At 39.9% G+C, this 15,913-nt stretch overlaps 1 protein-coding gene across 1 annotated transcript in view; it reads left to right on the top strand.

Annotated features, from left to right (window-relative positions):
* MTHFD1L (methylenetetrahydrofolate dehydrogenase (NADP+ dependent) 1 like) overlaps positions 1–15,913 on the top strand; it is a 148,188-nt gene that overhangs the window by 60,744 nt on the left and 71,531 nt on the right. The window contains exon 20 of the mRNA XM_082301184.1: positions 1,893–2,004. Within this exon, the coding sequence (XP_082157310.1) occupies positions 1,893–2,004 (112 nt within the window). The remainder of the gene's footprint in view (positions 1–1,892; positions 2,005–15,913) is intronic.

Raw genomic sequence — 15,913 nt, 5'->3', positions numbered from 1 at the left:
TCATTACTAAAATGTCTGTGTTTTCTGTAAAACACCGTTTAGATTACAGTAGTGAAATAGAGATTTCCCTGTGTAGGTTGTTTCCTTAAGACACTCGTGGCTGGGGGGGGGGGGAGGAGGAGGAACCAGCTTGTATTATATGGTTAATAGTTTCCAGGTTGTGGCTCGGGACTGTTGGATGTGCCCTACAGCTGATCCCTAGAACACTGTCGTCCTTAACTGGTGTTTCTGGTCAGAACTTGGGGGAGGTTGCCCTGTAGTTTGCCCGAGATTTTGAGGGTTGACAGTAGTTCCTAATACGGAATGTGAGAAGAACATTAATGGAGATAATATGAAATTGTCTGCTTACCTTTTCTTTGACCAGCTGGGCACTTTAAGATGCATAAACACAACTACAGGCATTTGTTTGCCTAAGTATTTTCTAGCAAAACAGCTGAAGTGATGGCCTTCTGTCTGATTGTGTGTTCTGATTTAGAGAAACAGTGGCAGTTAATGTCATTTTACCTAATCCTAATCCCTTTCTGTGGATGCTTACTTTCTAATTTCTCCTTTCCTTGGGATGCCTTCCGAAAATGAGAGGGAAGCTGAGAACTGTTTCCTACCTTAGAAATTCCCTATACCTAGTTAATTTGCTTACTCCTTGCCTCTCGTTTCCCTGGTTTAGATTGGTCTGTGCTACAGAGTCAACTTTTCCTGTGTATTTGTATGGTGTCTGGTGCAGGAGAATTTGGCTCTGCACCTGGGTTCCCAACAGCGGCGAATGTTTTCCACTGTGTCAGTATCCCCACTGTACCCCAGCTTATCCCTTGCCATCTCCCTCTCCAGCTCCTTAAGCCTTGACTCTGGTCCCTCATGGCTTCTGCTGGCTCCTCTGCCTGCACAGAAATGGCTGTTGCAGCCAGTGAGGAAAACAGGAGCACACAGGGATGGAGTAGGGCTGGAGCTGGGCTCTTATTTGTGTATCTGCAGCAATGCATTTAGTGCTTGTTGTAGTTCGTAGCCAGAATAGCACACCACAGTATTAGAGCTGTGGAAATACGAAACATTAATTAGTACAAAGTGGGGTGGGGAAGTTGTGCAAGTTACCTAGAGGTTGCACTACTGTCTGTTACCTTTCTAGGAATTAAGCAAGTTCTGACATCAAGGCCAGTCAGTGAATGAGGTCTCAAGCACCTGAGATGTACCTAGAACCCCTAAATTGTCTAATGGCACTTCCTTGCTGTACATGCTTTGATTAATAAAAAATTTTGATTAATCTGCAAAATTATTGAGGTTTGGGCTGGAATAAGGTTAACTTTCTTCACATCAGCTGGTACAGGGCTGTGTTTTGGATTTGTACTGGAGACAGTGTTGATAACACAGGAATGTTTCTGTTATGCTGAGCAGGGCTCGCACAGAGTCAAGGCCTTTTCTGTCTCTCACCCCACCAGCAAGCAGGCTGGGGCTTACACAAGATGTTGGGAGGGGACACAGTCAGGACAGCTGACCACGACTGGCACAAGGGGTATTCCAGACCATATAGCATCATGCTGAGCATACCAAGCTGTGGGAGGAAGGAGGAAGGGGGGATATTTAGAGTGATGGCATTTGTCTTCCCAAGTAACCATTGCACATGATGGAACCCTGCTTTCCTGGGTTGAACACCTGCCTGCCCATGGAAAGCAGGAATTAATTCCTTGTTTTGCTTTGCTTATGTGTGCGCAGTCTTTTCTTTACCTATTGAATTTTCTTTATTTCAACCTATGAGTTTTCTTACTTTAACCCTTCTGATTTGCTCCTTCATCCTACTGTAGAGGAGTGAGTAATCAGCTGTGTGGGGCTTAGTTCCTGGCTGGGGTTAAACCATGACATCTATACATCGAATTACTTACGTATATTTCTTTATCATCCAGGGAACACCAGTATTTGTTCACGCTGGACCTTTTGCTAACATTGCACATGGAAATTCTTCTGTTTTGGCAGATAAAATTGCCCTTAAATTAGTTGGAGAGAAAGGATTTGTAGGTAAGTAAATATTCAGTTTATTGTATTATGATCTGTTGGTAAATTGGCAGTGATGCAAGTGAATGGAAAAATTAGCAGTTAAAGGTAAGAATGCTAATTTGTTATTAATATCAGTATAAAATAATCTTAAAGTGAGTATATAATAAGCCAAAAGCACTTCTTCTCTTACCCTGATTTTTGTCTCAAGTCCTGTCACCATGGTCCTGTCACCATGTTTGAGACTCCACAAGGAGTCTGAACCAGTCAAATGACTGGATTGCATTGAAAGAGGTGTCCTGTTGTTCAATCTATTGGTATCCATCTGGCCACACTTGATAAACCAACAGAAACCATTCTTTTTTCCTGCTGAATTATTTCTCTACCAGTTCAGTAAACTCAGCCAAATCAGAGGTCAGATGTCCCTGAGCCAGTGTACAGGACTAGCAGAGGCAAGGTGGTAGAAGAAAGATTAATACAGCCTCATTTTGGTGGCTCTGAGCCATTAGGTTAGTCCAGCTGCATTGTCAAACCTCATCATGAGGCCCTTATGTTCCCATGAAAGCATTTGAGTGGACAGACTCTTTTTATATTAGGAATTCAGCCTGCACAAACAACAATAGACACACACAGAGCTTACAGTTGCAGGCTAAATAAACTTGTGGCTGAACAATGAACTAGCTTTTATAAAAATCGTAGTGACTGTTTAAACCTTAGAATTAATTAAATAAAAGGGGTGTTGCTGCTTTGCAGTAGTAATGCTGCAGCCATTCTCTTCTATGTCCTGAACACCCAGGATGGATTACATTAATCCTAAAGCTGGAGTTCGAGTACCTGTGGAACAATGCTCTTGAAAAGAGGCAGCAATGTGAAAAATGTACCGAGGTTTCTTATGCTAGCACCCTTAAAATTAGTAGAGAAACATGGATGTATATGCTTATGTCATACCTACATATTGGAAAGGATTTTTTTTACAGTGTTGTACAGCTTAAAGGTCTGTTTATATCCCTCTATTCATCAAACATCCATTCAAAGAATATTTTGCATTCTGAATACATTTATTTAATGATAGTTGAATTTGTATTTCACTGGGCCATGTTTGTTGTTACATGGCTTTGTGGAATGAAGAGCAAAAGCATTTAGGGTAGCTAACATTTTTCGTAAGCCGCGTGAAATGACTTTGTTTCTGCAGTGAGCAATTGTTTCAGCTGAGGAATCAGTTGTGTATCAAGTGAGGGAAAGTATGTTGGCGACAGTCTTGAGTCTTGATCCTGGTTTCAGAGCCCAAAATGTATTGCCTTGTATTTGGATTCCCTTCCATTGAGTGTGTCCCTCAGGCACTGAGAGCATATCCTTGCATTTCTTGCTTTTTTTTCAGTCTTATCCACCTGTTTGTCTTTAACGCTCTTTTCTGCTTTGTTTGTCTTTGGCTCCAGTTTCTCTGTTGGGAGGCAAAGCAGCATAGCTTCAATATAGGAAAACCTTTGTGCGTTGCCAGCTAAAGGCACTTGTTCAGATTTTATTCCACAGAACACAAATCCCCATGAAACTGGCTTCAGAATAAGACTGCCTTTGCTCTGCAGAGCCAGGAACTTCAGCATGATTTGTAGATCCTTGTTAGATTATTAAAAGCAATAGTTCACAGAGTGGCCTGCTTAAATAAACTTTGCAGGTAGTCACAAGAGTAAATGTTTGTTCTAATGGTTGTAATTACCCTAAGCTTTATGGTTTAAAAAAATAAATTTTTTTGGTAACTAGTCAGAGCACGTGGGCAGAGACTACATGTAGCATTCACTGATTTATTAAATACTGTTCTATCCTACCCTACACAACCAAAGTCTAAAATCACAGCTACAAAGTGTGCACCAGTCCACACTGAGGTAACATCCATACTGATGGAGAGCCCTGTGCCTGTGCAGCAAAGCAGGTAGCAAAAAACTCCACTGCATTCCTGCTCACTGTGGAGTTTGCCTGAACCCTGCATGGCCATTGAAATTCCATGGAGAAAGCTGATCCAGTAGTTAATTCAGACAGCCGACGTGCAGGACAGCTATGCTGCAGTTAGGTAAGTAGCTGAATAAGTTTAGTTACTCTTGCTAAAAATAAAAGTTTTCACTGTTCCACATTTCCCTTTTGTCAGTGTTCTTGTGCGTTAGATCTGGCACTCATTAAATCTTGTATTGGCGATTACAGTTCACATTCTGCCATGTAGGTTAGTTCCATAAGCTCAGGAAAAAATCCAGAAGGTGCTAGGAATAGAGAAAGGTGTCTTGCAGAACCACGTGGCTGGGAGAGGCATTTTAGGGACCACAGGCTATGAGATTGCTCTCAGTTGCATCCAAAGCAGGAACATCAAAAATCTGTGACAGAGTCTGCTATTAAATTATTTTCCTGAATAGTAGAATAAATACCTTAATGTACATATGTTAGCTCACTCACAGAGCTGAGATGGGATGATGATATAAAAGATATATAATTCATATATTTATTGGTTTATATATTTAGAGTTTATAGCTATTTCTTATTCTTTTTTTTTTTTTTCACTTACACTGTATTTATTTTAGAGCAGAATTTCCTGTTAAGTGTGTGGACAGTACTAAGGGGAATAGCATGGCTTGAATTTGCAACACAGTTTTGCAGATACAAACTTTTTAAACTCTCTGTCCTGGTTTAAGCACCCTCCTTCCTCCAGCTGCTTGTTTCCAGTCCTTTGCAACCCCTCTGTTTCACCAGCACACCTGTTCACAAAGCCACGTGACAAGCTAAACTGGAGCCTTGGTCTCGATTGAAAACAACTACAACAAAGAAAATTCCTTTCCTTCCCCCTCACAGACAGTGTCTGGGCAAACAGCTTTGTGTGACAGGGGGAAGATGAGATAATGCCATATAAGATGGTGTTTTTGCTGAAATAAATATTTATAGTATTATAGCCCCATTTGGAGCTTTCAAGTGCCAGTAAAGCTACTGTGGATGATTAGACTGAGCTGATCAGAGTGAGCCTGCACTGCCAGAGCAGCTAAGCCTGTCTCCTTTCTCAGACTGTGCTCAACTGTTTTTGCATGACATCCGAGCAGAAACCTATTGCCCTTTTTGTTGGCTTAGTTTTCTGCTGACTTAACACAGAAGCGGTTCAGCCCAGAGTCAAAAAAACACCAGAGCTGGTGCAGGAGAGGGTGAGCTGGGACAGCCAGCAGTGAGAAACCAATCTGTTGTGTAGATCCAATTGCTTGTGTGACCATGTGCCACAGCCAAGGCAAAAAAAGAGAAACCTTCTCAAAATGTTCTTCTAAAATTTATTTTTAAACCTTACTTTCTCTCTCTGGCCTGCATTGCCTGTTTCTCTGCTTGCTTTTCAGCTGGAACGGCATCGTGCTGTGTCTTTTGAGTAGTGTCAGGTAACAGTGATGTAGACAGTCTGCTTTAAAAAAAAAGCTAAATGAAGTTTAACCATTGAGTCCTGTTGTGAACCCTCCCTAACTGAAGGCATTCCCTGCTTCAGTTTCAGGTATCCAAATGAATCAAAGGCCTTCATTAGGTTTTAGATAGCTTAAGTCTTTTAGATCGGCTTTTCCTTTCTCTCTTTCCTGAGCCTTGTTGCTATGCACTGATGACTCAGTCTTTTTGCTCTAATTTTAAGTTCTTCATGTGAGTTTTGCCACTGAACTTTAAGAGCAATGCCACAGCTGCCACTGGCTGGTTTGCACTTGTCTGTCCTCTCAGCTTTTTAGTGTTTCCCTGCACATTCCCCCCGGCCCTGCTGCGAGCGAGAGTGGCCTACTGAGCATGGCTGCAGGCATCCCCTGCATGGGGAGCACCCACGCTGTGGCACAGAGAATGTACCCATCATCACAGCTGCCGTGTCCCTGGAACTGTTGGTTTTGTGGCGCTCTGAACTCAGGGCTTTCCTGAGCTGTCAGTGTGTCAGAAATTATTGCACTACACAACTCAACAGAGTACCCCATCCATCTCTTTAATCCCTTGATGTTTCAGCTGAAGAGAGGGGTTACTGTAAATCAGAAGACAAGTGAAGCATGAGTAGATCCTTGGAATCCTAAAGCAAAGTTCTCAAGTTTGTTTTTCAGGTTTGGACTTCATGTTTGTCAATTGCTTTCTTTGCTACTCCTGATAAGCATGTCACATTTGATGCTGAGAGCATGCAGTGCTGGGCAACTTTGTCCTGGTGTGTTTTATCAGGTGACAAGAAGGGAATTACTGCAAACTGTTGCTGACTTAAGAAAAGTTCACTTTCTTTGATGTAATTGGAAAGAATTTGTAGAAGCAGTAAATTTTTATAAGCTAAGTAATTGACTCTTTTTATTGTGTTGGTACTCTGTTGGTTAGAGTAAGCTAATGATGCTAGCTGTTCTAAGTATCTCTTCAGTACATACAAAGTTGTATTTCAAAGGGTATCCATTTTACATACTCTCAGAGCAGACATTGTTTGACAAGTTTATAAAGTGCCTTATAAAAATTGTATGTGTTTAATACACTAAGTGAATAATCTTCAGTAGATTTTTTTTTTAAGTCATAAGACACTTCAATCCATTTTTTTGGTGTACTCTTTTTCCAAAAAAGGAAATAAAGCCCAAATACTTTGGCTAAACTTCTTTTGGCACCACTAGTACATGTGATATTATTACATTTAAATGTCAAGTTCAAGGATTTATTTTTAATATTTTTTGCTTGATACTACAGGCAGCAACAGATACCATTAGAAGGGGATTCCATGCAGTGACCCTCCAGAAAGCTTTAATTTTTAAGAGTCTTCCCAGCATCTTTCTATCTTGTGTTTATTTAATCTCTGACTTCTTCACTCTTATTTTCACAAAGAAACCCCAAATTGTACTGTGATTGCTTTCCAATATTTTGCTGTCTGAACAATGTGGCTTTTCTTGTTAAAGTGTTAAAGCAAGGCTAAGGTTTTGCGGTATAGGATGGTTGACAGCATTATCAGTATAGGTGTTACTTGCCTAGTCCTGATCTGTGTGTCCTACAAACTAGAAAAAGGATGTTCAGAACTTTACAGTGGTTTTCTCTGACCCCATTCATAGTGCAGCTGCCCAAGCAGCTGTGCTGGGCACAACTGTGACAGTGGTGGGGAGGGGGAGGGAAGGTGATACTGTGTTAGTTGGTATTGCTGAGAGGCTCTTAAAGTTGTGGTCTAATAATACAAGTCTCAGTGGTACCACAAACTGCAAAATAAGGTACCATTACTGCTAGAAGGTCCATGAATCTGTGCCGTTCACTTGTGAGTGGTGGTGCCATTCACATCCAGGCTGCCGTTTTTACTGCTTTCTTCACAGCTGCTGAGGTAAAAGTAAATTCCATTTCTTTCACTTGTTGTAAAGTAGAAACAAAAAAATCATCTCCTTCTTTATGCTTTTAAAATCTTAGCAAATTTTCTTACCAGTAAGCAGGAAAGTCTTCAGAGACAAGATGTAGTACAATGTGTTTTTCTTCACTGGCATGAAGTCAGAGTTCCTGAAAGCTGAGTTTCCTTACTGCCTTGTCACAAATAATCTGGGTGCAGATCATGCTTGCTTATAGCTTGCTGCAACTGGAAGTCAGGTGACAATGATTTAAATTACTATCTATTTCTATTGCAGGAAGTGCTTAAAACACTCTTGAAATAATTTATGAATTATTATGTGAAATGAGAATCAAACTTTTTTCTTATATTCAGAGTCCTTGAGAAACTTCTGACTCCACCTTGTCGCTGCAGATTGCTATAAATTTTTTCTTCTGCTCTTTAGCATACATTGCAAAATAAAGCTTTGCAGAAGGAAGATTGAGTAGAAGAGAGCTGTCCTGAATGTTTTTGTGTGTAAGGAAGCATTCTAGCATTGACTTCAGTATCATATGTCTTTATATTTCAGAGCTGAATTAATTTGAAATCATATTAATTATGCAAAGCTGAACTCAAAACTGAAAGTTGGTATTGATCATGAACTATTGAATTATGTCTAACCAATATTACACTTGGCATAAAAAAGTAATGTTTTGCCCAGTCAGGAGATGTGGTGCTATTTTGAAGACAAAACCTCCTAAATTGTGGACTGTCTTGTAGTGAGATTTTACCTTCTTCCCTTTAAAAAAAAAAAAAGTCTAAAAAATGTGTTAGAAATTTACTAAGTCTTTCCTTGCTTCGAAGCATATTTGTAAATGTTTGTTCCCAAATCTGCTGTTTATATCCAGAATTGCAAGGGGCAATTTAGAGGAATAAAATCACATGTGATTATAAATCATCAGCCATTTAGCTGAGTTCTCTGCTTTATCTGACAAGCATATCAAGTGATCTCCTTCATCAGCCGACTGAACTCCAGTTTGAAACCAGCTAGGATTTTTAACTCTTGCTACTGGTGAGCTGGCTGGGTTGCCATGGCCAGTTTGGACTCATTTGTTCTTTTTTTTGTAATACTGTGTTACAGTTTAGTCCTCTCTTCCTCAAGTGATAATTTTTTATAATACTGTCTCTAACTATTCAAGCACACATTTTCCATATGTCACGGTGATTGATTAATACTGCTAGGCTCCCAGATTCCTCCTTGCTGTTTGCAAGTATGAAGTTCCCAAATCATAGGTCAGATTTTTGTCATTTTTTCTCCAATGGCAGTAACTCTTTACTAATAGCTTTCATTCTGCTTCTCTTCTTTTCTTCATAAATCCACAGGAATGTTTTCCTATGTGATATGCTTTCAAACTTTGTTGTTGCCAATAAACTCCATCAGTGTTCCTCAGTCTTTCTGCTGAGGTGGTTTAACAAATAGCAAATGAGAGTCCTGGGGCTGGTCCTCTTTCCTGTCCCACAGTTCTTGTGTGGTGGCTGCCTATTCTCTCCCTTAATCATGTAGTTATGTTCTTCCAGCCTTGCTGACAGACTCCAATGTATTGCTATAGCAGTTTCTTTTGTTCCTCATCACTGATGAGATGTTGTCCTATTTTCATCACTGGAGAAAGCTTTTAATCTGGCATAGCCTGCCTCTGGTAGACAAAGCTTATATTTCTTACTTGTTTCAATTTTTTTTTAAGTTATACTCCTCTAAAAAATCTGTTTGGAAACCATAAAGCCTGTAGTCACTCAGATTTCCCCCCATTCCTCGTACATTACTTGAAAATAGGTTTTGATACTTTTCAGGTACAAGGCACCAAAAGAAAAGGAACTTATTTAAGATGTTGATACAAGCTTGGCAGTTTGTTTTTTCTTCTTCTTCCAGGATTTTGAAAATTCTGTTTCACACTTTATTAAGAGCAGTGGATTCATCTCTTGTGCACTTTGGGTCTTTAATTCCATTTTTAATATATTACAGTAACCTCACGTTATTAGCTTCTGGTTTTTAATTTGTGAGGCTGAAGACCCTTGTAATTTGTTTGCATTTCCTTTGCAGGCTCTGACACTTGTTCTCTAGCATAGCAGCTTGCTCTGTCTTTTCCTGTCTTTTAGAGCTTGTGTAATTAATAGTGACGTTATCTTCTATTCAAAAAGTTCACCTTGCAGGATAGCAAAGATGTTTATTTGACTGCCTCTCCTCCTAGTGACCAGAAGTTACCACGGTTCTCAGGCCAGATTTCATGTAAGATACCAGGCATTTTAATTTGTACATTTAGAGAATTTTGAAGTAGTTGGTGATTTCAGTATGAAGAAAGAAATTTTAATGGTTACATGACAGAAAATAATTAAGAGATAGCATGGCCTTGTCACAGTTATTTTCAATGGGGTTTTTATTGTTTCTGGGTGGATGGATGCTGCTCTGTGCCTCACTAGAAAAGGAATTAAATGGTTTTTCGCAGACTAGGAGCTGTGAAGGGGCACGTGTGTGTTGGTTGTGTGCTGAATGAAGTGTCACACGGTGACTGAGCTGGCTGGGTGACAAACAAGCAGAGAACTGGACATTCATAGCTTGTTTGAGAAATCCACGTTTTCTTCCCTTCATATGGATTTTCAGAGTAGAACGGAGATGCAGTGAGATGGTGTTTGGGATGGTATTGAATGCCTGGGGAATGTGTGTGATGATGATGGGGAGGCAGGAAGGGCGGTGGGAGTGTTCCTTCTGGCTGGCTGGTAACTAGAGCTGGCTGGCTCCTGAGGAGCTGGTGCTGTGAGGAAACCTGTCCTGTCTCCTCCTTCTGGCCTAGTGAAAGATAAGGAGACAAAGCTGCCAAGCCCATTGCTTGCCACCAGCAGCACACAGTCTCTGATGGAGATCTCCTGGTCTGTCATGTGGCTGTGGTGCTGCAGTGCCTGACAGGAGCCATACATCTTATTCCTACCTCCATCCTTGACTGGCTTTCTGGCCTTGAGCAAGTAATTTCAGCCTCTATGCCTGCACATATAATCCCATTCTTCCTGATGTGTTTTTTCAGTTTACAGACTTTCTTGGGGGCAAAAACTGTCTCACCATAGCCAAGTGGGGAGATGACAAGCACTGCTAAAACAAGAACTTTAAGGTAACAGGGCTTTTGTAGAGCCATGGCAGCTGCCAGTACTTAAACATGCATCAGGAATTTACTTACAATCTAATGTGGTATTTTAATGTCCTGTATGCTGACCTCTTCTGCAACATGTTAGAGATGAACACAACTCTTTCCTCTGGCAGTGATATTCATAAACTAAATGGAGTGTACAACTGTTAAGGGCTATCCATTATTCTCAGTCTCAGGATAGTTACCCAGAGGTAAAAATAGATAGGAAGGATCTGTCATTCATACAGAAAGTAAAGGCACTGCCCAGTTCCTGATAAATAAAATACCATTCTACTGAGTAGAAACTGATGACATTGCAACTTCTGTTTATTTCCCTTCCCTCCTCAAGTTTGCAATCTTACCTAGTTTTAAAACTCCCAATGCATAAGAAGCAGTTCCTTTTGTTCTCTTGTTACCTACTGGTTGTATTGTTTTCATTCATAAGAGGAAAAGAACCAGGGGTTAAAAAAATTGCAAACAGTAAAACATCGTGTATGCTAGGAAGTTCTCTTAATTCATCACTTGGCAAAGGAAATAAAAGCAGGCTCCCTAGCTAACAGCGTTACTTTTGCTTAGGGTTATTTGGCAGAAAATCCATCATCCCCTATCCATTTGTGAGTATTTCATATTGACTTGCACCCTTTAGCAAGGGTCAGCAGGGCAGAGTATGCATAAAGAGTTCAAGTCCCATTTCAAAGGCTCAATTTTAATTTTAATGGATGGTTTCTTTTTAATATCAGTTGAAAATGTTAGCTCTTTATTAGACTTTTGTTTGGTTGGTTTACTGACCTTTTGATACTGAAACCTACTGTTCTTTTTATGGACAACTTGTATAAGAATTATGTTTCTTCAGATATTTACATCATGTTGGAGAAACCAGTGTTTGCTTTTTATTTTCTGACTCATTCTAATCTGCAAGTGCTTTGTTTTCTGAAAGCTTTTATAATTAAAATTGTTAATAATGTACACATACGGAGGGGGCAATGTTTGTTTGTTTATTTACTTTGTGTATTTACTTTTGGAATGGCTGACTTAATTCGTCAGGACTCCAGAGAAGTCAATACAAATGTGGAATATGGAAAGGACATAAATACATGTATTTCCATTTTTGATTATGGTAATTATAGTAGGCAAAGTTTTAATATCCTCTAGTACAAGTTTACATTTTGCAGAATTGATTTTCTGTTTTCTGCTAGTATTCCATAAGCTCACACACACTGAGAGCTCTGTTAACGGGTGTTTCAAAAATATTGTATTATTGTATGTTGGGTACTTTAACAGAAAATAATTACAGAAAAATAGTTATTTCTCTTCAAAAACAGAAAGTATGTTTGTTTACATATCTGATCTTAACACCTAATGGGATTAGCTTTAAAGTAAAGTTCAAGAATTCATGTCTAGGGATGTAAATTTGTTTCTAAACCATTTTTAAACATTTTAATGAGATTGCAAATAATGCTAGGTTATGTATGGCCAGTATGATCGGAAGAGTGGTGTATTGGCAAATAGCCAAAGTGCTTTTGAAGGTCAGATGTTGATAATATTTGAAAGTGTTCTGTGATTCTATAAAATAATACATTAAAATAAAAGATTAATATCCTAAATGGTATCTCAGGGTCAGTTTTCTGCTCTGACCTTGTAATTTAATTTTTGCAGTTTTATAAATCTGCTGTTTAATTAATCTGATTTGATTGAGAAAACAGATTATATTCAGATACAGTAAGAAAAAATGTAGGTTACAGCCTTTTTAAAATTTCGGGTGGCCTACCTGTCTTTTTATATGGTGGCCCTATTTTTTGGTCCCTTTATCTTTGGCTTTCTGTGCCGACAGCTTTATTGAAGCTGACAATATCAAGCTCTTCAACTTTGCTACCTGCACATGCTTCTAATGCATTTTCAGCTTGGCACTGGCTGCAAGCTCTGAGTGGGAATGAAGCTTCAGGGATAAGCAGATGCTTTACATGCATGAGGAGACGGTATCTTTGTGCTGCCTCCATCTACTGCATCTCAAACAGAGCTCCCAAGAGACTGAGTAACAGCTTCATAAATCAAGGGTTGCAGGTTCAGCCTTTCCAGAAGCCAATTAGGAATTCGGTATACGTTTTGGGGTTCTTCACTGCACAAGGAGCAAGAAAGCACAAAAATGTGGGGGAGGGCTAAAGGATGATAGAGTAGCTGAGATGACAAGATGATGGGCAATTATGAAGAGGAACTGAAAAAAAAATTAATAATTTATAACCCATAGTAAGGAGGGATCAGCTAATAATGTAGAAATATTTCAGAAATGGTAATGGGTAGTTTGCAATGGCAATTGTCTTACCCTGATTGCATGAATTGTGGTTAAGTGGATAAATTCACAATAGGCATTAAAGAATTGGTTTAGCCATGAGCAGTTGAAAGGATTTGTCTTGTACACCAGCTGAATTATGGTTTGGTTTGATTTTGGTTTTGACTGCATTTTTAATTGGGAATTCCATGTAGGAAGATATGATTTGTTGGCATGTGACCTTAGTACCTTCTCTCTCCACAGTTTGTAATTCTTTCTGTAAGATAAATTACATGTGACATCATATCATTTAACAGACACAGTTATTTTCCACAGCAATTTTAACCAGTTGAATTCTTTTTCCTTATCAAAAAAACTATAGGGAAAACAGTAAATACATATTAATAAGTTTGTCACAGATCACCAATCTTACACTTTGAGTAGACGTTCAAATAACAGTTTTGTATATTTTATTTTAAAAATACAGGTGATTACAACCAAACTAATGCCTACCTGCAAAAGGTATTGGAGAGCTTCCATCTGAAAATCTTCCATGATTTCCGAAGTTGCTTCTGCTGCATTTCTCCGTGTATGTGGCTATCTCACGAAGTCTTGCAGCACAGTGGGCTTTACCTGCCTGCTTCTTTTACCCTCCTCTGCTCTTCTGTGGCATATGCTGCACGTTCTCTCTCCTAGGCATTATTTCCTGTCTCTTAAAATGCTACTAACAGTACCTGGCGTTCTCTGTCCTCATGGAACGTCTTTCTGTTTACTGATATCTTAAATTTTGTGTGCGTTTGATACACGAATTGCAGTCTGTGTAATTTCCACTCTCACAGAGCTCTCCAGCAAAGCTCTTGGGATGTTCTTGTAGAGTAATTTACAGCGTTTGCATCAGATGTTTCACTAGGCCATTTTTGCATCAAGACAAACTGCTAATGCAGGGGAATACTCTTCTGCCTGGGGATACATAACAGGCAATGCCCTTTTCCGTGAATTTCTAAGACATGTAGTTGTGCTGTCAAGAATAGTGTTGGTGTCCTCTCCCAGGCCAATCATGAAAGGAAGGAATTCTGTCTCCTAGCAAAGACTTAAGTGGAATGAAATAAAACAGAACCTGTTTGTCCTTCTAGGAGAAGGGTTTCCTGCATGTGTACATGGAAAAGACAGTGCCTAAGTCATGGACAAAATCATTATCATAATAAGCAAGTGCTCCCCGGAATTTTAGAAGGGCAGAGTGGAGAATGCTTCTCCATGTGCCTGGTGCAGAGTCAGGGGGAAGCTGTACCAGGGCGGCTGCCCAGGGCGAATAGCTGCATGCACTGTGGGGTGGGCTCACACTGCGGTGATGGATGACTCCGTGCCTGGCGTGCCTCGGGTGATTGCGCAAGTGACAGGAGCATTGATCATCGTGATTCAGCGGCCCTTTGTTGTGTGGCATTCGCCGCAGCCTCGGCCGACACCACTCTTCTGCTGTCTGTGCACAGATGCTTTTGTTCTGTGATGAGAACGAGGAGGAGCTTGGGCGGCTGGCAGAGTGATTCCCTGGGCTCTCCTGCTCTCCCAGCCATGACCATCCGAAGGCATGCCAGAGCATCCACAAGCCGGCTTGTGGTGAGAGGTGCTGCTTAAATGGATTTTGTCTCTGAGTTGAGATAGGCTCTGATGGTAGCTTGTCTGGCTGCAAAAATTGTGTATTCCTCATTCACTACGTGTATCATCACTCATTGCCCGATTGTATTTCTGCTGCTCTTCAGAAAGTTTGTCTTCTTCCAGGGTGGTTTGTCTTCACCCAGTGGTGGTTTGTCTCAAGAATAGGGTTCTTTGCATCCCTTCTTTCCTTTTTCACAGAACAGTGCAATATTGGTGCTAAAGCAGGCATCGCTTCATGACCGTTTGATGAAATGCTTAGAACTTTTCCAGGCAAGAAATTCTCAGGCTCTCTGCCTGCCCCTTGAAGTTAGTGTTTTCCAGATGCTTGTAACATGAATTCTCAAAGCATGTTCAAAGTCCATTTTCAATAGCTTTTTCAAGGGGAGTGTAGAAGGACCCAAAACCTGAGAGCTCAACAGAAGGCAGTTTCCCTTTGATGAAAGATGCATTGGTGGCAGGAGTGTCAGCCAACCGGATCTTTTAAAAGTGAAGGTAAATGGAAGTTTGGTAGTGAGATATGCATTGAGAAACATGGTTTAAGTGTGATGAAATTTATTTTAAGCTCTTAGGGGGATACTGTGGGTACCATAAGTTAATACACTCCTTGCAGAACTGCAGAATAGCCTTAAATGAAGATCCATCAGTGCTGCTGTTAATTATTCCTTCCACGCAACTCCAAATAAAAAAGTGGTGAGGTTTTAATTTTGTAATTACCAGAAGACTAATAATTCTTTTGCCAAAGGCCATGGTGATCTTTAAAGTATGTAATGTAATTGCCTTATTCCTGTGCCATTAATTGTGCTCCAAACGTGGTCATCTGTCTTATGAGCAAATGTTACTCTGTTACCTCAAAGAAAATGTGCTATGAGTGGTGAAAGGATGCAACCAAAAATTCACAGCTCTTTTGTTTGAATTTTTCTGGTTAATGTTATAAGAGAAGGAGGTTACAAAAGAGGGGCTGTGTATATTTGGTTAGTGTATTCAGCTATTCATTACAATTCATGTCAGGGCCCAACACTTAGCCTATGAGTTGCAAGTCTTTACATGATTGTAGGACACAGAAATTAAGAGAGAGTGACTGTAAAACCCAGCAGGTTTATCAGAGGGATTCAAAGAAACATGTAGCCCATGAAACCACATTCGGCTCACTTAATTTCTATTAGAATGAATCGTTTGTGACTTGTAAGACATCTTCTGTTTTTTAATCTCTAGTAATAAATCTAAATAATGAGCTCATTACTAGTGAACTGCAAGAAAATGTCAGATTTTACATTTGAATATCCGAATATGGTTTGACAAGGTGGCTAGGAAAGAATTAAGTTTTCCACTGCTGAAATGTATCTTCCTTCCTTCCCTTGCTTCTGCTGCTTGTTTGAACACGTTCAGACACTTCTCTGGTCTTACTTCAACTAATTCAAATATAGCCCAGTGGAAAAAATTACAGTTTTTTGTTGGTTTTTTTTTTTTTTCTCTGTTTTTATATGTTTTCACTTTCTGTTCAGCAAATTCCAACAATTTACCTTCCAATTAAATGAATGCCAGAAAAGGCAGCAG

Source organism: Coloeus monedula (genome assembly GCF_965178545.1).
Source record: "Coloeus monedula genome assembly, chromosome: 2".
In the NCBI taxonomy this organism is placed as follows: domain Eukaryota; kingdom Metazoa; phylum Chordata; class Aves; order Passeriformes; family Corvidae; genus Coloeus; species Coloeus monedula.
Note: the sequence above shows the minus strand (reverse complement) of the source record. Positions and strands in the feature narration are given on the sequence as shown.